General features: G+C 49.4%; 1 protein-coding gene across 4 annotated transcripts in view; it reads right to left on the reverse strand.

Moving 5' to 3' along the window:
• SMARCA1 (SNF2 related chromatin remodeling ATPase 1) overlaps positions 1 to 25,374 on the reverse strand; it is a 2,556,005-nt gene that overhangs the window by 344,946 nt on the left and 2,185,685 nt on the right. For all 4 annotated transcript variants that reach the window (XM_078688758.1, XM_078688761.1, XM_078688757.1 and 1 more), the window contains one exon: positions 5,830 to 5,948. In XM_078688758.1, the coding sequence (XP_078544884.1) occupies positions 5,830 to 5,948 (119 nt within the window). The remainder of the gene's footprint in view (positions 1 to 5,829; positions 5,949 to 25,374) is intronic.

The raw sequence follows: 25,374 nt of genomic DNA on the forward strand, positions 1-25,374 counted from the left end.
GCAGTGAGGCAGCACCTGGTGTCTCAGGAGCAGGTTGTACCCCATGCCTACTGTAGGGCTATCAATGCTGATAATTCAGAGAGTCAGTGTCCGATGGCTCAAGTTCCCTTCGAGTGGGGGGGGTCTCTGGTAATCTGCAGGTCTGTGTGAGGAAAGCCATGCCTGTAGACTGTTTGCTAGGGAATGACTTGGAGGACTCCCCTTGGGAAAAGGTGGAGAAGACGACTCACCTGAGGATGGTGGCTGACTGGGCGTGCGTGACCACCCGGTCAATGGCAGCTAGTAGGGGTGCTCAAGAGATCCTGGGGCCTGAAGGAGAGGCCCAGGAACCGGCCTTAGGGAGAAGGCGCAGGGGGCACGGGAAACCGGCCCTCGAAGTTCCCACGGTCCAGGAGGAAGCAGACCTTGAGGGGGATGCCCTGGAGCCTACTGGGGAACAGATTGCTGAACTGGGGGACCTGCCTGAGCTGACCCATTGGTAGCAAGAAGGAGGCCCCTCCAGGGAATAATTCTGCAGGGAGCAGAAAGAATGCCCTTCTCTCGTGGGTATGCGGCAGCAGGCTGCAGACCAGGCCAATGGTGTTCAGGCCAAGACACATTATGTGTACTGGGAGAATGACCTCCTGTATTCAGAGCCTAAGGCTGCTGAACCTGGGTCCGCCCGTGTGCTGGTGGTACCCCAGAAGTTCAGAGCCTTCCTACTGGGGCTGGCTCATGATGTGCCGTTAGCAGGACATTTTGGGGATGGACAAGACCTATGACAGGCTTGTCACCCACTTTTACTGGCCCCAAATGCACAAGAGCTCAGATGCTCATTGTAGATCCTGTCAGACTTGCCAGGCAAGTGGTAAAAGCGGAGGGAGGCACAAGGCTCCTCTGCAACCCTTCCCCGTGGTCGGTACGCCATTCCAGCGAGTGGGTATTGACATTGTTGCGCCTCTGGACCCCAAGACAGCCATGGGCAACAGGTTCATCCTGGTCTTGGTGGACCATGCCACCCGGTACCCTGAAGCCATCCCTCTGAGGACAGTGACGGCCCCCGTGGTGGGACGTGCACTGATGGGAATTTTCTCACGAGTAGGATTCCCTCTAGAGGTGGTGAGTGATAGGGGAACTAAATTCATATCCAAATATATGAAATCCCTTTGGCAAGAGTGTGGTGTTACCTACAAGTTCACCACCCCTTACCATCCCCAAGGAAATGGGTTGGTTGAGAGATTCAACCGAACCCTGAAAGGCATGATCATGGGCCTGGAAGGTCCAATGAGGCGTAAGTGGGATGTCCTCTTGCCATGCCTTCTCTTTGCATACCGTGAGGTGCCACAGAAGTCCCTAGGGTTCAGCCCCTTTGAACTGCTGTATGGTCACCCAGTGAGAGGACCTCTGAGTTTGGTAAAGGAAAGCTGGGAGCAATCTCCCAGGAAACCTCCCCAGAATGTATACAGTTACATGCTGGCCTTCAGAAACCAGACCAGGCGCTTCAGGCAACTTGCTGAGGCAAATCTGGAAGCCAGCCAGGAAGAGATGAAGCGGTGGTACGACTAGAATGCCACTCTGGTGGAGCTTCAGCCTGGAGAAAAGGTGTGGGTCTTGGCCCCAGTGGAGCCTTGTGCACTTCAGGATAAGTGGACAGGTCCATTTGAGGTTGTGGAGCGCAACAGTCCGGTAACCTACTTGGTGGACATGCAGTCTCCCAGGAACCCTTTGAGGGTCCTACATGTTAACCGCCTTAAGCCCCACTTGGAGAGGTCCGAAGTGGGCATGTTGTTGGCAACTGATGATGGAATGGAGGAGGAGTCTGAGCCTCTTCCTGACCTCTTGGTAGCCTCTGAGAAAGATGGGTCAGTGGATGGAGTTAACCTCTCACCCACCCTGACGCCTGAGCAACAGGAAGACGGCCGCCAATTGCTGGGGCAGTTTCCAGATCTGTTCTCCCTGGTTCCTGGTGTCACAGATTGGTGCGTCCATGATGTGGACACAGGAGACAGCTTACCTGTGAGACATAAGACTTGCGCCAACCCCCAATTCTAACACCGAGACTCCGGGAGGCAGAGATAGCTTGTTGTTAAACTGGCTGGCCAAGAGTTCTCCACCTTGCTGCTTTGGCCTTTGTTTCCTTCTTTCTCACCACTATCCGCTTGTTGAAAGAGGCCGTAGGGGGGTTCGAAGGTCCGGTATTGCTGTAGGGCATGAAAGAAGTGTGTCACCCGTGTTTTTCAGGAAACAAAATTCTGGATCTATTTTGAGCTGAAAAAGGCAGTTTTTAAAAGTTTTGCTTTCTGGAGTTGTATTGCTTGTCTTTTTTGTATCTGGAGTTATTTCAATTAGTGTGTCCACTTGCTGCGTAGCAGGTCTAGTCTTTTCCTGCGGTTCACCAACTGTACCAGCAGATGTTTTCAGCTCCCTTTTACGCTTGCTTGTGTTGTTTGTAAGTGTTGGCCCTCCACGCACATGTCCTGACCTTATAATTTTCCGTACTGTATCTATCTTTTATGCCTTTGTGATTCTTTTGTACCCTTTTTTTGTAGATTTTTAATTTTAGTTTTGCATTTTTGAAAGCCTGGTTACTTGGTTTATCCTTAGAATGTCATTAATATTCCTTATGCCCTTGTATCCCCGTGCATCAAGATTGTCAAGTTTTGTAAGAGTCAAGTCGGCTTGTGACTACCACAGAGGACTAAAAATTTCCGGTAGTCTCCAAATTCAAGGTATAGTATATTGTATGTACTGTTTTTTAATACTTGCTGTTTTTAGTACTGGATCCTTTGCGTGGGTGCCAAGAAAATGTTGTCCTTAATGTTGTCCTTAGTGCTCTCCTTGTCCTTAATTTCAGAGGTCTCGGGGCACTCAGTGGACTCGATGAGTTCCCTTGCCCCATGTCACTCACTCACTGCCTGCCCCTCTTCTTGGGCCTCCTGATGTCCTGATTGCACTGCTCACCACACCAGGATGGACCACTTCCATTCCCACAAAGTGTTCCCTCTTCAAGCGCTAAAGGCGACAGCCCTCCCTTGTATTTGCTTTCTTTTTTGCTGCCGCACCCTCCCACTGAAATGTACAAAGTGCGACCTGTGAACTTGTGGCGTGCTTGTGTGTGGTATATAGGGCGGGCCCCAGTGTCCCAACGTGCCCAAACATCCAATGTTTGATACAGCAAGCAGCAGACAGGCTCCACAATCTATTGCCTTAATGCCTGCCTGCCTACTGCCTTATGCCGCGTTGTGCACGACACCCTGCTCCCCATTCCCCAGCAGCAGGATTAGTTCAGCTATACTTCTGCAATGCTCCCCTACGCAGGCGCAGGCAACAAGCGTCCACTGCAATTTTTACCGCTATTTCCCTGCACTTCGCCAGCTGCTCTCTCTTGCTGAGCTGAGCTCCAAAAACAGTCACCAGCACCAGCACGCCAGCGACGACGTCACCGCCTTGCCACCTTCCCGCAGTCTAACCTCAGTGACGGCACAGTGGCGACTCGCTTCCCGGCTGGGGCTGGGGCTGGAGCTCCGACTGGGGCCGGCCCTGCCTAGCGCTGGTATTGCGGCTTGCACAGTCCCCAATTCAAATCCCAGTTTCGGCTCCCTTCCATCGTATTTGTTGTTCGACATAATTTATTCAGCCGGGTCGGCAGAGATGCAGACACACTACACTCGCCTCCACTCGCCCGCTTGCTCCATCTCGCTCCGCCTCCTTGGTCAGGCGTGATCAATCAATCTTCACACACAGGGTAAAACCTCTTGGACAGAGATGGGAGATCATAAGGGGACAGGGCTGGCATGGGGAAGTCAAAATACACTGACACCAGGCAAAAAGTGGGGGTATCTATGCCAGAAAGTCTTATTTTACTACAACTTCCCCAACTCAGAAATGACACATATGTCATGACCATTAACTATGTGTGAGACTGGGAGAGGGATCTGCTGCTGGTCCAAATGCAGTTGAGCAACTAGCGCTGAGGAGCTTTTGCAGCCTTCTCTGACACCTGGATGGATCTGGTAGTTTCCCTTATTGCTGAGCCCACTGGGACATCAGAGCTCACATGTGCCTCCTGGTGTGGTCCACAAGCAGGAAGCAGGAAGGTAAGAGGCCAAGAAGTCTCGGAGGAACTTTCACTGAGACCCAGCTGAACTGATAGAACATCGGGATCATAGTGCAAATATCCTGAACTCGTTGGAGAGGAAAGGTGTGGAAAAGCACAGTATCTAGAATTGCTCAGATGAAGAGGAGCCTTTGTGAAGGAGTCGTGACTTCAACACGTTGACCGAAAGCATAATCATGACAACAAGTCATATAGGCGTCCTGCAAGTCTAACGCCACCATGCAGTCTTCTGGATCCAAGGCAGACAGAATTTTGGGCAGGGTAAGTATTTTGAACGTGAGATTCTTGAGGGAGAAGCGCAGAAGGTGAATATCAAGGATAGGATGAAGGCCTCCATCCTACTTCGGCACCAGGAACAAACAGGTCTAACAGCCAGTCCTGATCCCCAATGCCAGAACCTTCTCTATGGCTCCCTTGGCCATGGAGAGCTTGAAACTTCTCCACGGACTATAGACAAGTGGCCCTACCGGAGGTGTTCCATGTCCGATGGATGTGATAGAAAGGATAGGGAGTACCAGTGGTCCACAATATGTTGCATCCATTGGTTAGATGTGATGCTCCTCCACCCAGTGAGGAAGATGGTGATGCGTCTTCCCACTAGGTGTTCTGAGCCGCCAAAACCGATTTAAGGTGGTTGTGCAGCTGCGGAAGGAGGGAGGTTTTGATTTGGGAAGCTTTTTACCTCTGGGGACTAGACGGTGACTGCCTGTTCCCATGCCTCTACCTCAAAAGGGCTGAGAGGCATGCTGTTGGTGAGGAACAGTCTGGCGTTGTTTCTACTGGTATCCCCTGCCAAAGCATCGGAAGGTGTGACGTTGCTAGGGCAAATGGCTGGGCTAAACCTAGATAGTGTGAGGTGGCCTTGCTCATTTTAAATCTATCCAAGGATATCCATTAAGGAATGCTGAACACTGTTAAAGAAAAGCCAGTAGCACAAACCCAGGAGTGGAAACGAAGCACCACGCTGGTCCCATCTTCCTACACAATCATTTGGTAGTGTCAAGATCCAAATGTTTGGATTACTTTGCTGCGTCTGGGCCATCTGTAATAAGGCGTTGTACGGTTAGTCAGTTGTCATCCTCATGGTTGTGGGAAACAGGCTCTCTCATACATATTTTATGGTTCTGCCCCTGCATAGACGATTTTTGGGACAATGTATTTTTTGCAATCTGACTGATCCAGGGTCAAACCGTGAGCACACTGACTGAATTCATCTTGCTTAGTAGACCATCGGTAGGGTTCTAGCAGCTTTATTCCAGTACCGTTCTCGTTTTATGGAGAAAACAAATTATGCTAACCTATGACATTTTGCTACACGAAGTTGGGACATGAAAAGTAGCAAGCAACCAAGAAGATAACTTCCAATTTGTAATTTGTAATCAACAATGGGGTCCCGTTCTTTCAAATGAGTCACGGGGCAAGCACTAAGACTGATTGAGAGGATCTTACTGTTAGTGATTGTCTTCATCAAAAACCTTTTATACTATTAAATTAATGAATAAAAACCACTGAAAATAAATTGGGTTTAGTACATACCAAACAACTTGCAGTGTTCGCAAACCCTCTGATTTTGTGAATCGGAGGGTTTGCGACCACTAAAAAATGTACTAAAGGTGGTCCACAATTTGCACATGGGTTTCAATAAATTATCTTTTCTGCAATTGATTTTGAAAACCCCTTCACTCATACTCTATGTTTTATGGATACAGTAATTAAATTTGGTAACATCTTACTTTTGCATCAAGGGCTTTCTTGATGCTAATCCTTCTTTGGATTCTTGCCTCGCCTCGTTCAATCTGAGCCATAATCCTCTCAATGTCTTGCAGTTCATTGCAGCGTTCCCAAAAAACAGCTGGAACACAAAAAGGCAATTTCAAAGATTGTTAATCACAAGTAATAAAACAGAGAGATAAAAAAGATCACATTCTAAGACCTGCAGTTCAATAGCACAAGTTACTTACCTTCAGTAACAATATATCTGTAAGAAACATTAGTAGTGATATATTCCTTACCTTAGAATTACCCCCAGGCGTCAGACTGGATCCGTAAAGTTTTTTCATCAGCAGTACCCCTGCGCGTCGATAGGCGTCGTCATGTGGCTCCGCGGGCATCGTTGGCGCGTCGTCGGAGCTACTTAGACGCGCACACGGGCGCTGATGTCAGTTCTGTACACGAATTTCCGCACCAGGAACGCAAAGCCATGCAAGATACTGACCACTGGTGCCATGATACAAGGGCCCTAAAAGGGATGACCTTAACCTTAGAAATCAGTTCGCAGAACAGGGAGGATAAGTGGGGCGATAAGGAATCTATCACTACTAATGTTTTTACAGATATACAATTACTGAAGGTTAATAACTTGTGCATCTGAAAGAAACACGTAGTGATAGATTCCTTACCTTAGAATAGATACCCCAGCAATACCAACCCTGGTGGTGGGTCTGCGAACCAAGATCACACCAGAAAGTCCTGGAGAACAGAATGGCCAAAGAAGCCGTCTCTGGCCTTGGTTGTCAAGGCAGTAGTGCTTGGTAAATGTGTGCAGCGAGGCCCACGTAGCTGCCTGACAAATGTCCTGCAAGGGAATCCCGCGTCCCAGAGCAGTAGTGGTTCCCGTCGCCCTGGTAGAATGGGCACGCAACCCCACCGGAGGCTCTTTTTTAGCCAAGGAGTAACAACCATTTATGCACAGAAAAACTCACCGTGAGATGGTCCGTTTGTGCACAGCCTGACCTTTCTTAGCACCCATTTAGCCAACAAAGAGTTAGTCATCCACCCGGAACTGTTGTGTGCGGCTCAGATAGAAAGAGAGCGCACATTTTGGGTCCAGACAATGGAGCCTCTCTTCCTCTTTAGAGGGATGCGGAGGCGGAAAGAAAGTGGGCAAAGTGATGGTCTGCCTAATGTGAAAGGCAGTGACAACCTTTGGCAGAAAGGAAGGACGAGCCCTCAAACAACTTTGTCCGGATTGACAGAGGAGGAGGTTTATAAGAAAGAGCCTGGATATCACTCACTCTTCAGGCAGAGGTGATGGCAACCAGGAAAGCAGTTTTTAGAGTTAGAAGACCAAGAGGGCAATTATGAAGTGGCTCAAAGGGAGCGCAGATCAGCAAGGTTAGAACTAGATTCAAGTCCCACTGAGGCATCATGAAAGGAACAGGAGGAAACATGTGCAAGATGCCTTTCAAGAATCTATTTACAACAGGGGACTTGAAAAGGGAAGGCTGATCTGGGAGCCTTAGAAAGGCGTAAATGGCCGCGAGATAGCCCTTGATAGTGCCCAGAGCAGAGCCCTGCTGGGCCAAAGAGAGAAGAAAAAGAAGGACCTCTGAAAGATGGGCAGAAAGAGGATCCATAGCCTTTGCACCATGCCACAAACTTATTCTACCTACAGGTGTATACCGTTTTTGTGGAGGGGCACCTGGCTGGCAAGATAACATTACAGACTTCAGGAGGCAGATCGAAAGACATCAACTGCCGCTGCTCCATCCCCACGCAAGGAGGTGGAGGCTGGATAGGTTCGGGTGGAGCACCGTTCCCTGCTGCTGCGACAGAAGATCCTCCCGAAGAGGCAGACGGATCAATGGATCGATGCTCATACTGAGTAGCTCGGGATACCATACTCTTCGAGCCCACTCCGGAGCCACAAGAATAACTTGGGCCCGGTCGTGCCTGATCTTCTTCATCACTCTGGGCAGAAGTGGTGTAGGCGGAAAGGCGTACAACAGACCGCAACTTCACTCGTGACGAAAAGCGTCGCCGAGCAAGTGCCGCCTTGGAAATTCCAACGCGCAGAACTGATGACATTGCACGTTCTCTTCGGTGGCAAACAAATCTAACCAAGGTTCTCCCCACTGCAGAAAGAGTCCTTGCGCCACGTCCGAGTTCAGACGCCATTGGTGATCAATCATGCACCAGCGGCTGAGTTCGTCTGCCCTGGCGTTCAGAGAACCTGCCAGGTGTTGAACCACCAGGGACATGCCCTGATGTTCCAGCCAAACCCAGAGGCGCAGAGCCTCTTGGCATAGGGTCCACGACCCCACCCCGCCCTGTTTGTTGCGGTACCACATGGCGGTGGTGTTGTCTGTGAACACCTGCACTTCTTTCCCCATGACAGACGGGAGGAATGCCTTCAGTGCAAGTCAGATCGCCCGAAGCTCCAGCAGGTTGATGTGGGGCCAGGACTCCGCCGGAGACCAGAGGCCTCTGATCTCTGCCTCTCCCATGTGGCCACCCCATTCCAAAAGGGACGCGTCCGTCACAACTGTGTGCTACGGTTGGGGAAGGGAGAGGGATCTGCCATTAACCCAATCGCGATTTGTGAGCCACCACTGCAATTGCTGTGCCCTCTGAGATCTGGACGTGATCGGACAAGTTGCCCTGATGCTGTGCCCACTGGAACTTCAGGTCCCACTGCAGAGCCTGCATATGTCATCTGGCATGATCCACAAGCAGGAAGCCATCAAGCCCAGCAGCTGAAGGGTCATCCTGACCGAAACCCGGGACACAGGCTGCAAGATCGGAATCATAGCCTGAATGTCCCGGACTCGCTGTTCGGGAGTAGTCCAGAACCGCTCCCATGAAAAGGAGCTTCTGCGAGGGAATCAGGTGCAACTTCGGCACATTGATGGAGAACCCCAGCGAATGCAGGAGGTCAGCTGCAGTCTGGAGGTGGGAGACAACTACCTGGGGTGAGCCCGTCTTCAACAGCCAGCCGTCGAGATAGGGGAAGACTGAAACCCCTGATCCACACAGATGAGCTGCGACCACCGCCATCACTTTCGTGAACATCCGAGGGGCGTTGGTAAGGCCAAAGGGGAGAACAGTGAACTGAAAATGCTTGTGGCCTACCGTGAATCGCAGGTAAAGTCTGTGGGCAGGCAGGACGGGGATATGGAAATAGGCGTCCTGCAAGTCCAACGCCACCATCCAGTCTTGCAGGTCTAGGGCAGACAAGACCTGAGCCAGCGTGAGCATCTTGAACTTCTCCTTCCGGAGGAAGCGATTGACATTCCCAAGGTCTAAGAAAGGACGCAGGCCCTTGTCCTTCTTTGGAACCAGAAAGTAGTGGAAGTAACAACCACGACCTACTTCTGGCGTTGTAAAGCGCTCTACGGCCCCCTTGGACAAGAGGGCCGCAACTTCCTGCTGGAGAAGCGCCAAGTGATCCCCCGACATACGGTGGTACTGAGGTGGCATGACCGGAGGAGCTGTCTCGAAGGGGAGGGAGTAGCCCCTTCGGACAATGTGCAGCACCCACTTGTCCGAAGTGATGTCGCGCCAGTGGTGGAGATGATGGCATATGCATCCACCCACTGGCATCTAATGGGCCTGAAAGGTCGGACTAGGAAGGCTTGGAAGTGGATGCTGCGGGGTGGTGGTGGATTGACCCGCCCGCTGGCCCCCTGAACAACCTCGGCAGTTCCCACGTCGGCGGCCACACTGAGATTGTTGCTGCTGTGGTCTGTAGCTCTGCGAACGCTGTGGGGCGCCCCTTCCGTGGCCACGAAAGGAGCGAAAAGCAGAAGGCGGAGGAGGCCGAGCGGTCGACAGGCCCAAGGACTTGGCCGTAGCACGGGAGTCCTTGAAGCGCTGCAACGCACTGTGTGCCTTGTTGCCAAAAAGGCGAATGCCATCAAAAGGCATGTCCATCAAGGTGTTCTGGACATCCCCTGAGAAGCCACTTGTCCTCAACCAGGTGTGGCGCAAAAGCACCACCGTCGTGGAAATCGACCTGCCCAGTGAGTCAGCGGTATCCAGCCCACAACGTATGGTGAACTTCGCTGCATCTCTCCCGGCCGCAATGGCCTGGGAGAGAACTGCCTGGGCCTCCTCCGGGCAGTTGGGCAGTACCCGCACAATCGTGTCCCACAGAGAGAGGGTATGACCGCCCAAGAGGAATGCAGTGTTCACCGACCGCAGCCCTAAATTGGCAGATGAAAACAGCTTCTTGCCAAGCTGATCCAGCTTCTTGGATTCCCTCTCTGGAGGTGCAGTAGGGACCGCGCTTTGGGAAGCTGAGGCTTGGACAACCAAGCTCTCAGGGGTGGGATGTTGGGTAAGGAAGAGGGGGTCGCCCGGAGCAGGGCGGTGGCGTCGGGCCACATTCCTATCCACTGGAGCCCCTGTGTTGGGCCTGGACCAGGTGCCCAAAAGAACCTACATCAGTGCTTCATTAAAAGGCAGCAAGGGCTCCGAAGAGGTAGCCGCCGGCTGGAGCACTTCTGTCAGGAGGTTAGTCCTGACGGCCAAGGTAGGGAGTTTGAGGTGGAGAGCCTCAGCTGCCCTACGCAACACCACTGCGTAACTGGCTCCCTCCTCCGTAGCCACGGTAGGAGGAGACAGCATGCCAGGGTCAGGTGAGGTGCCAAGACCACTGGTTTCCCCCAAATCCTCTGCCGAGTCCGCATCATAAGCACAGTCCTGTGCTAGAGGGTCCTCAGACCCCTCCCAGTCGTCCCCTTCCACCGAAGTCTGTGGAACAGGCTCAAAATAAGAAGAGGGGCATGGGGCACAAAAGGTCCCATAGGCGTCGGTATCGGCGTCGGGCGACGTCGATCCGCCACTGTGTTCGGGTCAGGGCTGAATCTGGGGACGACGTTGTCCTGAGGAGTGGGCAACGTCGGAAGCAGTGCCAGGGAGATCTGCGCCGGTGGAGGTATGACGAGGTCAACCGTCAACCGGGTTCCAATCCGGGATCACTGGGGGGCCTGCGGCGCCGGAGCTGGCGGCAACACCAGGGCCAGAGCCGCCGGAGATGGTAAAGCAGGACCCCCCGTCGGGCCCGCAGGGCCCATAGGCGCACCGGTGGGGCCAGATGGCCCAAAGAGTCGGGCCATGGCAGCAAAAAACTCTTGCACCTGAGCAGGTGTCACCCGTGCACCCGAAAGGGGATGTAGACTGGAGGCGACGTCGCAGACTCCGCCAGAGCAGCGGGGGTGGCACCGCCTGCACACTCAGCCTCGTAGCATGACGGGCGAGGGGAAGTCGAAGAGCGATGATGCTTCTTCGACTTCTTCTTGGAATGCTTCGACTTACCTGACCCGAGTGTGAAGACTTAGATCCAGAAGAATGGTGATGACGACTCCGCGACCAGTCCCTCAACCTCCCACGGGACCGGGACCTCGAGCGGCGCGGAGCCGACTGCCGGGCTTCAAGCAACTTTCGGGACGCGGTGTGGGTCTGTCACTGACATCATGCGATCACAATCCCACAGTTCTTAAAAACGGGCATCCCTACGACACCAGGAGTCGATCGATTCGAAAAGATGAGGTAAAAGGCCTTGAAAAAGTCAGTCAAAAAGTGACTGGGGTTACTTGCTCTTCCCGCACCTGCGCTTACTAGCGCGGAAAAGGAAAGAACTGAAGTCAGCGCGCATGGGTGCGTCTAAGTAGCTCCAACGACGTCATCCCGGCGCCAATGACGCACGAGGAGCCGCACGATGCCTACGGACGCGCAGGGGTACTGCTGACAAAAAACATTCCGGATCCAGCCTGATGCCTGGGAGTAATTCTAAGGTAAGGAATCTATCACTACGTGTTTCTTTCAGATACAAATTTTATCACACCTTAGTTTAGTAAGACACTAAGTTCTCAGGCTCACACATTAATGTGGAGCAAAGAAAAGACACAGAAATAATGAAATCCAAAATACAGGCTGTCAGAGATCAGTCTTGTAAATTTTATTTTGGAGTTATTGGTCATTTATTGGTCATGTCTACCTTTCAATATGATGTATGAAGTCACACAAACTTAATTTCACAAAGTATTCTCTATTCTGTAGTCTCTAGCACAAAGCTCCATTGGTCTTGCAACTTAGCAGTGCATCCATATGCATGACAAAACAGTATAAAATTGACCCAGACGTGTAATAAAATATTCTTTCCTTGGCGAGTTGCAGATGCATTTGACAGTTGGAGGTACGCAAAATGATATCAGCATTTACCCACATATAACTTGACAGAGAAACCTCCCAGATCTTTTATTTTGGCCAAATGAGAAGTTGCCAACATTATTCACATCTAGCATGTGCTACATGCTAATGGATAAATGGTTCAAAAAAACTAAAATATGGAGAGAACTGTGACAGCAAGGATTCAATGAGCATTGGCAGCGATTTTACAAAAAGATAAATGTGATGCAGAGTTTATCAATGGCAAATAGAGCCTTGAAACTAACAAATTTGGGAATCAACAAGAATTTTGTGCAGCAAAGGCAGGATAATAATACAGCTTACAATCTGGTTATGCTAGACCCTCTTCTGACCAAGGCACAATCAGCCAATGTCAGACGTAGTAACATTATGCATGATTAAAAATGCTACACATTGTCAGAAAAATATTAAATAAATGAACTGGCAAAAAGCAAGGTTCTGATGTACAAAGAAAAAGAACAAGCACAGGCAAAAGCCCAAAGGGCGCAGCAGGGTGACCTATTGGCTTTGCCAGTCTCCTTTTTGTTTTATGGTAGATGCCTGTAACAAATGCACATGGATCAGTGGTGGACATGATTGCAGAGGAGTTAAAAAAATTACATTAAATGTATTCAAAGATGGCGGCTGCAAATGTGCATGCATCCAGAGACCACTTTATAAAGCATTTTATTTTGACAAATCCTGTTAAAAGATACTGCTGTGGATCTACATGCATGCACAAAAGCTGTATGATAAGAACATCCTTTGAGTGGAGTACCCCAAGATCTTTGCATTTAACTGTGTTAGTTGGTTCTGGAAATCTGTGCATTTGACCCCTGCTGAGAAGAGGTAAAGTGCCTGTGCTTGTCCTCTCAACATGATGAAATTGGTATACCCCTAAGTGGCAAATGTATCTTACATACAAGCCCCTAGTATATTGTACAAATTGACCCAAGGCCAGTAATTGGCATATTTATCGTGCCTATGGTAGATGCCTGTAACAAATGCACATGGATCAGTGGTGGACATGATTGCAGAGAAGTTAAAAAATTACATTAAATGTATTCAAAGATGGCGGCTGCAAATGTGCATGCATCCAGAGACCACTTTATAAAGCATTTTATTTTGACAAATCCTGTTAAAAGATACTGCTGTGGATCTACATGCATACACAAAAGCTGTATGATAAGAACATCCTTTGAGTGGTGTACCCCAAGATCTATGCATTTAACTGTGTTAGTTGGTTCTGGAAATCTGTGCATTTGACCCCTGCTGAGAAGAGGTAAAGTGCCTGTGCTTGTCCTCTCAACATGATGAAATTGGTATACCCCTAAGTGGCAAATGTATCTTACATACAAGCCCCTAGTATATTGTACAAAGTGACCCAAGGCCAGTAATTGGCATATTTATCGTACCTATAATAAATATGGTATATGGTACAACGTGTCCCTATGGCCTGTAAGTTTAATGTCATGAATGGACAGTAGGACCTATTTTGCCATTCACTACAGTGATAGCGTAAAACATGGTGTCAGGCCTACCATTGTAGCCTGACTAAAGAAGCTTTAAAACTTCATTTTAACCTGCCAAAATAAACCCCTTTTGACAAGTCTAAACTTTTCTTTTTTTAAAGTAATAAGTCACTCCTACATAGGGCTTACTGTCTATACAGCTGGGTGCATGGTATTTGAAAGTAGGCATGCCAATATTTAATGCTAAACATGTCCTGATTATGAAAAGCCCAAAAACCTATTTTCACTGTGGCAAGTCTAGCTCTTTCATGGGAAAACATTGGGGCGCAATATTTAATTTAATAATTTTATCTCCAGCAAGGAAACACCTAGAAATGTCCTTCTTAGACTCTTTGAAATATTTAATTAAAGCCCAATTCAGTAGCAAAGTTAGAATTTTTTAAATAATTATTATGGAAAATGTATTTTTAGAAAGGTATTTTTCTTCTCTCAATCCTGTGGAGGCTAATTTGCATTAGACTCCAGCTGCAGCCCTGTAGGAAAGCAGGATCTGCTTTCATGGTTACCCCCACTTTTGCCAGTTGCCCATTAGTTTAGTTGCCACCCATGGGAATCCACTTAAAGAACAAGTTACTTACCTTCAGTAACAATATATTTGTAAGAAACATTAGTTACTTATAGATTGCTTACCTTAGAATTACCCCCAGGCGTCAGACTGGATCCGAAAAGTTTTCATCAGAAGTACCCCTAAGCGTCGGAAGGTGGCGTTGTGAGGCTTTGCGTCCGTCGTTGGCATCGTGGTTGCCGAGATGACATCGCGGCAGCTACTTAGACGCCGCCCTCGCAGGCTGACGTCAGTTCTGTACATGACTTTACGCGCCAGGAACGCAGAGCCATGCAAGAGACTGACCACTTGTTCATTTTAAACTAGGGCCCTGAAAGGGATGACCTTAACCCTAGAAATCAGTTCGCAGAATGGGGAGGATGGGTGGGGCGGTAAGGAATCTATCACTAACTAATGTTTCTTACAGATATATAGTTACCGAAGTAACTTGTTCATCTGAAAGAAACACGTTAGTGATAGATTTCTTACCTTAGAATAGATACCCCAGCAATACCAACCCCGGTTGTGGGTCATGAACCAAGAACACACCAGGAAGTTCCGGAGAACAGAACGGCCAAAGAAGCTGTCTCTCAGAAATTGGCTGTCCAGGCAATACTGCTTGGTAAAAGTGTGCAGCGAGGCCCACGTAGCTGCTTGACAGATGTCTTGTAAGTGGACACAACATCCCAATGCCGTAGTGGAAGTCGTCTCCCTGATGGTACATGCGCGCAGCCCCATCGGCGGCTCCTTTTTCGCCTGAGAATAACAGACATTAATACACAACACGACCCTTCTGGAGATAGTCCTCTTGTGTACGGCCCGACCCTTCCTGGCACCAACGTAGCCAACAAAGAGCTGGTCATCCACCCAGAACTGTTGTGTGCCATTTAGGTAAAATGAGAGTGCAGGTTTTGGGTCCAGATGGTGGAGCCTCTCTTCCTCTCTGGAAGGGTGCGGAGGCAGAAAGAAGGTGGGCAAAGTGATGGTCTGCCCGATGTGAAAGGCAGTGACAACCTTTGCCAGAAAGGATGGACGTGTCCTGAGCACAACCTTGTCTGGGTGGATAGAAATAAAAGGTTTGCAAGAATGAGCCTGGAGCTTACTCACACTACTAGCAGTGGTGATGGCAACCAGGAAGGCAGTCTTCAGAGTTAACAGACGAAGAGGACAGTTGTGAAGAGGCTCAAAGGGAGCCCACATTAAATATGTGAGAACCAAGTTCAAGTCCCACTGTGGCATTACAAAGGGAATAGGAGGAAAAAGATGAGTAATGCCTTTGAGGACTCTATTAACTACAGGGGACTTGAAAAGAGAGGGCTGATCAGGGAGCCTGAGTAAGGCCGAAATAGCAGAAAGGTAGCTAAAAGATGCATTTTATCATTCTGAGTTCAGGCATACTAAACTCGAATTTCTACCATGTTCCCCGAGTCAGTTTAGGATTATAAAATGTAATAATCTAACTGCCCATTCTGTCCTATGGAGAACATTAGCCTTGCAATAGGGATAAACAAAAATGGCTGTAATTTCCTATTAGGACATGCCACACAAACCAGGGCATTGCCTACCTTATACTTACAATGCACCCTGCCCTTGGGCTTACCATAGGGGTTTCTGATATGAAGAAAAGGGAAGGTTTAGTGGGTGTAGTTGCCCAGTCAGCATGGCAGTACCAGACTACATACAGGCTCTGCAATGGCAGACCTGAGACACATTTTACAAGGCTGCTTCTGTGGGTGGCACAACCGGTGCTGCAAGGCCACCAGCAGCATTTGGTTTACAAGCCCTGGGCACACTCAGTGCACTGTACTAGGGTCTGACAAGTAAACCAAATCAGCCAATCATGGAATCACTAATCCATATATCAATTTACAATAGGGAGGGCATATGCACTTTAGCACTGATCAGCAGTGGTAAAGTGCCCAGAGTCATAAAACCAACAAAAACAGGCCAGACAAAATACAGGAGGAAGGCAAAAAGTTCAGGGATGACCCTGCAAAAAGGGCCAAGAAATTTGGCAAAAGTGGGAAGGTTACCCCAAGGAAATGTTACCCTATTGGTTAGGGAGAACCAGGCGTCGCCCACACCCACATGATGGAATGTTTGAATTCAAAGCAGCCGCTGGCAATTACTCAGGGACACAACCTAGTTTATTGTTATTTGCCACACCATGACACCTCAGTTTAGACACAGCAATATGCAAATCAGTCTTGATTCTGGAACACAAGTAACCCAGTACCTCTTTTGTCTTATTGGGCTCCTCAGCCAGGTATAAATGAGTCCTTGGCAAGACAAAACCGGTCTTGGGTTACCTGTGTTTCGGTTCAGGGAGGACCTAGCCTGGAAGTTTGGGCTCGACTGTTCCCATTGGAGCAGGGTCAAGGTTGATTTGCATATGGCTAGATTCAAACTGAAATGGCATGGTGTGCAAAATACAATGGACTAGGATTAGGCCTAGAGTTATTATCGGCGATTGAGATTAATTCCAGCCTGACATCCTTCACAATACTTGAATTGTAAGTCTTTTTGCTCTGTGCCATAGCTATTAGGGGCTTGAGCTCAGGCTAGTTAAGTGACTTTAGAGGATCAAACTTTTAAGTAGTGCAATTAATACTTGAGGGGGCAATTACCCAATCAACTAATTCTCCAATTTCTTACATTGGTATTCAGTGATGGGATCCAAGATGTTTTGCGGTACCACTCAGTGATTTAAGCTGAAATCGAAAATTCCCTTTTTAATTTGGCAATGCTAAAATTTGACATGACTCCTTGGCATGGATTCCCGTAACATTTTGCCTTCAGACTTCCTATTTTTGCTGACTTCACTTTTGCTGGCATTAAGACTCTGAACACTTTACCACTGCTAATCAGTGCCCGAGTGCTTGTGCTCTCCACTCAAAACATGGTAATACAGGCTTACACCCAATTGGCATATTTAATTTACTTATAAGTCCCTAGTAAAATGCACTGCATGTGCCCAGGGCCTCTAAATTAAATGCTACTAGTGGGCCTGTAGCAGTGACTGTGCCACAGACTTAAGTAGCCTTTTAAATATTCTTAGGCCTGTCACTGCAGAGCCTGTGTGTGCAGTTTTAACCTGACATCTCGAACTGGTAAAATAAGCAAGGCCCAACCCTTCCTTTTTAATAAATGTAAGGTCATGTAATTTTAAGTTTTACTTGTCCTGGTACTGAAAAACTCTTAAATTAGTTTTTCACTACTGCAAAGTCCCTCTCTCCCATGGGGTAACATTGGAGATGCCTTATTACATTTGTTAAGTGTAATATCTAAATGTAAATCGATCACCGGTTCATGTTTAGTTTCTCTTGAATCCTAATTTAAACTCCAAATTCATGGTGTAGGCGGATTTTAAGTCACAATTCTGAAAATACAACTTTTAAAATGTTGGCATTTACTGGCCCCAGCCATTTAGTGCCCGCAGCCTGTTTCTGGTCGCATGACTGGGTGTAGCTGACAGTTGGGCTTTGAGTATTCCTCCTAGACAGCCACACACAATGGGATCTTAGGTGTGACTGGATGGGCAATCACTGGCAGGATGGGAGGGAGGAGCTGAGTTCAGCCTTACTTACTCCTGAAAAGGCTGGGTTCTGTCTTCACACAACAGGCTGCATACCCCGTGTAGTTAGTCTGGGGTCAGGAAGGCAGGAAGGCAAGGCATCTGTGCTCTTTAAAGGCATGCCTCTAGAAGTTTTTCCCCAGTTCAAATGCACAACTGTGTATAAAAGAAAGACCTCAGACACCAATACTTCAGTACACTTCTGGACCTGTGGATACTCTGCCAGGATAAAGGACAGCCACTCTACAGAACAGCTGCTCTACAGGAACAGTTCCCTGACGAAAATTAGTGCGAGCCACCATCTGTCTCTCGCACAGCAGCATCGACAGCCCGCGGAGGACTGCCAACACAGAGCTCCAGCCCACCCATTCGCAATGACCGGCCTGCTCTTTGCACCAAACCTACTACAGCCTGTGACCTTCTCCAAAGCGAACAGGACTTTAGGAACATAACTTGATCACGGTGGATTGTTGGGGGACCATGGCTCTACATCCATACCTCTGCACCTCTTTCCTTACCTCTCCCCTTTTTTCCTTCTCACAGATCCCCTCCTCTCTCTTCTAGTATACTACTTCCCACCCTCATCCCTTTATCCTCTCTCTATGCCTGTTCTATCTTCTCCATGCCCATTCTTCTTTTCTGCCTCTGTTTTCTTCTCTTTCACCTTCCCTCCCTCCCCCTCACTTCCCCTCGAACGCACCTCAACCCCTTCCCTTATCATGGGCCTTAGCCATCTCCTGTTCTTTTTTTTGCTTGTTGACACGGACATCACTTCCTTGAGACCTGTGAGGTGCACTAGGCTGGAGACATGGGACATCTCTCATTCCTTGCCTCTGCCCCTCCCCCTTACTTCTTCATTCATTCCATTGCCCTATCCAAAGCATCCTCTATGTCATTGTTGTTGGCTTGATCATGTTATTTTTCCCAATGGAGTTGCCGATCCACCATCACCTAGCAACTGAAGATGTACAATTTATGATTTTTATCAGCACTGCATGCACTTGGGGATTCCCTCTACCCAGTCGCCCTCCTCTCCAGCCCCCCTGCCTACCGACTGAGATTTATTTATTTATTAATTTATTTATTTTTTTATATTTATAGAGCGCATACAATGGCCCGTAGGCGTCTCGGCGCTAAGTATCTGAATATTTACCCTGAAAAAAACTATGGATGATTTATTGATTAAAGAGCCAGGTCTTGAGTTGTTTACGAAAAGACCATAAGGATGGACTGGCTTTAATCGTTGGTGGCAGAGTATTCCACAGCTTAGGGGCTGATACCAGGAATCTTCTATCGCCCCAAGAGACCGTTTTTGTGCGGGGTATAACAAGATCTCCAACAGTATTGTACATCAGCGACATGGTTATGTTTTGAATAAAGATTTACAACACAAAAAAAGAAGGAGATAAGGAGCAAAACTTGAGAAGGTAAAACTTCAGCAGGACAAATCAAGGACTGTTCCCAACCCACACACCATTGCGGTCGGTCTCAACTTGTGACTTTGACCAGGTCCAGCGCAACCACATAGCTACAGTTGGAGCTTTATGCTGTTAGGTGCTATATTGAGGTTTATTTCTTAAAAATCCATAACTCCGGTTCTACTGACTGGATGTTTGTCATTTTGGTCTTACTTTATTTATTAGATTTTGCTGTATTTTCCTAATCTGGCGTGGGATGCTTATGTGTGGTTAGGTTAACAATGAACGATGGGTGATCAAATGAAGGTGATGGCGCTGAAATGGCAGTACACATATATTAATATCTACAACAGTGGTCCATGCTGTGCTTCAGGGTATGGAGAAACCCCCACTCCCCAAATTTGATCCAAAGATCACTCATTGTCAGTGAAATTGCTCTCCCACCCTCGCAGCTCCACCATTAAGTGAGGTGCCCCTGCCCCTGCACTCTTGAGTGTTGGTGATCGAGGCCCTCCTCCACCCGCAGGTTTCCCTGCGCCTCATCCCTGGTGGTCCAGTGGACCTCTGTCTCCTTTCTTTCTTTCTGCTCCTTCACTCCTTTTTCTCCCCTTTCTATCTTTCACCTTTCTGCACCTCTGCTCTTTTGCGCCTTATTTCTGCCCATTTCCCTTTCTCTCCCTCTGCTCCTTCACTCGTTTTCACTCGTTTTTTTCCCTTTCTATCTTTCACCTTCCTGCACCTCTGCTCTTTTGTGCCTTATTTTTGCCCATTTTCCCTTTCTCTCCCTCTGCTCCTTCACCCGTTTTCACTCGTTTTTTTACCCTTTCTATCTTTCTCCTTTCTGCTCTTTTCTGCATCTCTGCTCTTTTGTGCCTTATTTCTGCTTATTTTCCCTTTTTTCTTTATCCCTTCTTTCCTCCCTTTACCTTTCCCCACCGCTGCTGCCCCCGCGGCCCCTCCCAGCACGACCGGCCCAATCCAGCTCCCCTCCCCGCTCCCGCCTCCCAGCTGTCCAGCCCTCCCCGACCCCTACTTAATGGCGGCCACTGCGGGGACAGGCGAGCAAGACCACTGACTCATTGTCAGTGAAATTGCTCTCCCACCCTGGCAGCTCCACCATTAAGTGAGGTGCCCCTGCCTCTGCACTCTTGAGTGTTGGTGATCGAGACCCTCCTCCACCCACAGGTTTCCCTGCGCCTCATCCCTGGTGGTCCAGTGGACCTCTGTCTCCTTTCTTTCTTTCTGCTCCTTCACTCCTTTTTCTCCCCTTTCTATCTTTCACCTTTCTGCACCTCTGCTCTTTTGCGCCTTATTTCTGCCCATTTCCCTTTCTCTCCCTCTGCTCCTTCACTCGTTTTCACTCGTTTTTTTCCCTTTCTATCTTTCACCTTCCTGCACCTCTGCTCTTTTGTGCCTTATTTTTGCCCATTTTCCCTTTCTCTCCCTCTGCTCCTTCACCCGTTTTCACTCGTTTTTTTACCCTTTCTATCTTTCTTCTTTCTGCTCTTTTCTGCATCTCTGCTCTTTTGTGCCTTATTTCTGCTTATTTTCCCTTTTTTCTTTATCCCTTCTTTCCTCCCTTTACCTTTCCCTGCCGCTGCTGCCCCCGCGGCCCCTCCCCCTCCCAGCACGACCGGCCCAATCCAGCTCCCCTCCCCGCTCCCGCCTCCCAGCTGTCCAGCCCTCCCCGACCCCTACTTAATGGCGGCCACTGCGCGGCCGCGGGCGCGCCGCTGGTGCACCGAAGGCGCGTCACAGGCAAGCACGTCTGCGCCCGTCTGCGACCCGTCCGCGACCAGCACCAGGAACCCTGGACCTCCGCCCCGCCAACGCTACGACCCAGCAGCACTCCACGCACTCAACCCAGGCTGCAACAACAACTGCAAGCTAGCATCACCAGCCGACACCCATGGACCCTTCAGCTGTCACCGCTGCCGGCACACCTGCAGCACCGCCAAGAACACGGATCCAGCACAACCCGCCCACAAGAACACAACCGAACCGAAGACCCTACAATGCATCCTCCTCAACGTCCGATCCCTCCACAAACACGCCACAGAAATCTGGGACCTCGTCGACAGCACAACCCCAGACGTAGCATTCTTCACCGAAACCTGGACCAACACCACCTCAGGACCGGACATCGCCATCGCCATCCCCCAAGGATACAAGATCTCCAGGAAGGACCGCCCCATCCACCCAGGAGGAGGAATCGCCATCGTCCACAAGTCCAGCCTCCGCCTGAGCACACTTCCTGACGAGTCCACAGAACTGATGGAACACCTTCACTTCAAGATACTGGCCAGCCCCACCGCCGCCCTCCGAGGAACCCTCATCTACCGACCCCCTGGACCCCGCGGACCCTTCGCCAACTCCATTACGGACATTATCTCCCCGCAGGCCATCGCATCCACCAACTACACCCTGCTGGGAGACCTCAACTTCCACCTCGACAATCAACTGGACCCCAACACCACATCCCTCCTGGACAGCCTCCACAACATTGGACTCCGCCAGATCGTGACCGAGCCCACGCACTCAGCAGGACACACCTTCGACCCCCTCTTCACTACAGGAAACTCCATCACCTTCAGCCACACCACCGAACTCCCATGGACCGACCATCGTTGCGTTCACTTCACCTTCAGAACACCCACCATCCACAGACACCAGCACCTGCTTCCACAAAGAAACTGGACCAAAATCACCGATGACCAGCTCACCTCCTCACTCAACAACTCCACCCCAACCATCGCGGAAAACGACGACCCCAACACCGCAGCCCGAACCCTGCATAGATGGATCTCGGACAGCACCAACACCATAGCCCCCCTCAAGAAAAACAACAATACCCGTGCCAAGAAAGCCAGATGGTTTACCACCGAACTTCGAGAGTCCAGACGCACATGCCGCCGCCTCGAAAAGGCCTGGAGAAACACCAAATCCACAGAAGCCCACAACAACTTCAGAGCCGCCACCAACGCCCACCATCAACTCATCAGAGAAACGAGGAAAATAGCGATTGAAGACAGAATCTCCACCCACGCACACAACAGCAAGGAACTCTTCAGCATCATCAAGGAGTTCGCCCAACCCACCAGCGAGTCTACCGACATCCCTCCCTCACAAGACCTCTGCGACAAACTCAGCATCTTTTTCCACCACAAAATCAAGAGCATCTACGACAACTTCGATGAAGACAACCAACACACTGAACCCTCACCAACCACCCCCGACACCCGGAAACCAGCGATTGATGACTGGACAGCCCTCACCACCGAAGACACACTGAAGACAATGAAGTCAATCCACTCAGGGGCCCCCACGGACCCCTGCCCCCACCACATCTTCAACAGAGCCGCCAACACCATCGCACCCATGCTCCGCCAAACCATCAACCGCTCCCTGGCGACCGCCTCATTCCCCGACGACTGGAAACACGCCGAGGTCAACCCCCTCCTAAAGAAACCCTCAGCGGACCCCACCGACCTCAAAAACTACAGACCCATCTCCCTGCTCCCGTTCCCAGCGAAAGTCATCGAGAAAGCCATCAACAGCCAACTCGCCACATTCATTGAAGAACACAACATCCTCGACTCCTCCCAATCCGGCTTCAGAAAAAACCACAGTACGGAAACCGCCCTCCTCGCCGCAACAGACGACATCCGCACCTTACTGGACAAAGGAGAAACAGTAGCCCTCATCCTCCTCGACCTATCAGCGGCGTTCGACACAGTCTCCCACCGCACCCTAATACGCAGACTCTACGATGCAGGAATCCAGGACAAGGCCCTCGACTGGATCTGCTCCTTCCTCTCCAGCAGGATACAGCGGGTCAGACTCCCCCCTTTCCTCTCGGACCCCACACCTATCACCTGCGGAGTCCCCCAGGGCTCCTCCCTCAGCCCGACGCTCTTCAACGTCTACATGGCTCCACTTGCCCCCATCGTCAGAACCTACGGACTCAACATCGTGTCATATGCAGACGACGCCCAGCTCATCCTCTCCCTATCCAACGAGCCCAACACCGCCAGACGCAACTTTCGAGAAGGCATGGAAGCCGTCGCCAAATGGATGAAAAACAGCTGCCTACAACTAAACACCAACAAAACAGAAGTACTCATCATGGGCCCAAACCCCGACGCCTGGAGTGACACCTGGTGGCCCACCGCCCTCGGAAACCCGCCAACCCCCACAGACCACGCACGCAACCTGGGAATCATCCTGGACTCCGAGCTCAAAATGGACCGCCAGATCAACTCTGTCTCATCTTCCTGCTTCCACACCCTCCGCCTCCTTCGTAAGACCTTCAAATGGATCCCCCTCGAACACCGAAAGACAGTCACTCACGCCCTGGTCACCAGCAGACTCGACTACGGCAACGCACTCTACGCCGGAATAAACAAAAACCTCATCCGCAAGCTACAGAACATCCAGAACGCCGCCGCAAGACTGGTCCTCAACCTGCCAAAACACTGCCACATCTCCCAGCACCTGCGCACACTCCACTGGCTCCCCGTCGAGGCGAGAATCACCTTTAAGATGCTCACCCACGCACACAAGGCCCTCCACGGCACCGGACCAGCATACCTGAACAGCCGACTCAAATTCCACGCACCCCAAAGGACCCTACGATCAGCCCAGCTTTCCTACGCTGTGGTCCTCCGCACCAGAAAGACCAGATCGGGAGGCCGCTCCTTCTCCTTCCTCGCGGCAAAAGCATGGAACGCCCTTCCGCTCCACCTCAGACAGACAACATCGCTCCCCATCTTCGCAAGAAACCTCAAAACCTGGCTCTTCGACAGACCCCCTCCTTGATGGAATGGAACCTGCACCCCCCCAAGCCCCCCCCACCCCTAGCGCCTTGAGACCCTTACGGGTGAGTAGTCGCGCTTTAACAAACTCCTGATTGATTGATTGATATTGTATAAATCCTGTATCCAAAGCACTCGCTATTCTTATTACTTGTATGTTAGCTAATGATAACCATCAAGAAAAAACACAGATGTCTCTTAATATTCCATTTTCGTAGATTCTTTTAGTCTCAGAGTGGGTTACTAGCTGTATTATGAATTATAATATTTACATATGGGGCCAATATCTGTATATTTTGTAGCCCTGACAAAGTCGTGGGATTACCTCAAGCAGCGACGAAACACGTGTAGGCTCTGAGGATAAAAGAATAAAAGAACTGGAATCTACAAAATTGAATATTAAGATACATCTGTGTTTTTTCTTGATGGATATCATAAGCTAAAATACATGTATAATAAGAATAGTGAGTGCTTGGAATACAGGATTTGATTTTGTGTGGTGTTTTCACAGTTTTAATGTTTGAAGTGTTGTACAAATACTTTACACATAGCTTCTAAGTTAAGCCTGGCAGCTCTGTGCCTAGCTACCAGAGGGTGAGCACAGGTTAATTTGAAGTTTGCTTATGCTTTACTCGGATTCGAATGTATTGCTTCTTGACCAGGGCCTACAACCAAATCAACCAGTAACCCAATTTCTAACAGACAACAATACTTAACTTTTTGATTTTTTGAAATTGGCTTTTGATTTCTAATAAGTCATTTTTGATTTTTCCTACACTCCTTCCTATTCTTCATTTTAGCACCTGCAATGTTTGAAAGAATGGAAGTAGATATGAGCAACATGGACAGCCCCAGCATGACAGAACTGAGGAAGGAGATAGGGCTGAAGCTGGCTGGTGAAGGGTTCAAGAAGGGGGGCTACTAGATTGACCACAGAGCTTTGGAGGAAGAACGCCTACTGCAGTCCCTCCCACAGGTGCAAGAGGATGAGAAAGGGATGAAACAAGTTGACAATGGCATTTAGGAGGTGTCAATACCAGATGAGTGTGTGTCCCAAATAGCAGCATTACCGGCTTTATCCAGAGCAGGGAGGAGTGCATCTTTCCATGGTTTGTTCGCTTCAGAACTGGAGGACAGACAGGCGGAGAGAGACCTGAGGTTGAGAATAACTACCCTAGCCTTGGAAGAGAGAAACCTGGCTGATGAGGAAGAAAACAAGTTACTTACCTGTAACTTTGGTTCCCCAGTATTGGTAACTTTCATAGATTCCCATGCTTTGTATCATTCCCCGTCGTCGGAATGGGAGCCTTGGTAAATAAAAAATATCATAACCATAGAAACAAAAGAGAAACCAGGCCTAGGCCTCATCTCATTTTGTAGCATATCACCCTCTTTGTGTAAAAGAGCCCAAACTATTCTCAAAACCAATCAGAACAGCCTCACCACATAAAACCTTCCTGAGAGAGCCTCAGAGCCTCAGATTTT

The sequence above is a fragment of the Lissotriton helveticus genome, chromosome 4_1 (genome assembly GCF_964261635.1).
Source record: "Lissotriton helveticus chromosome 4_1, aLisHel1.1, whole genome shotgun sequence".
NCBI classification, from domain to species: domain Eukaryota; kingdom Metazoa; phylum Chordata; class Amphibia; order Caudata; family Salamandridae; genus Lissotriton; species Lissotriton helveticus.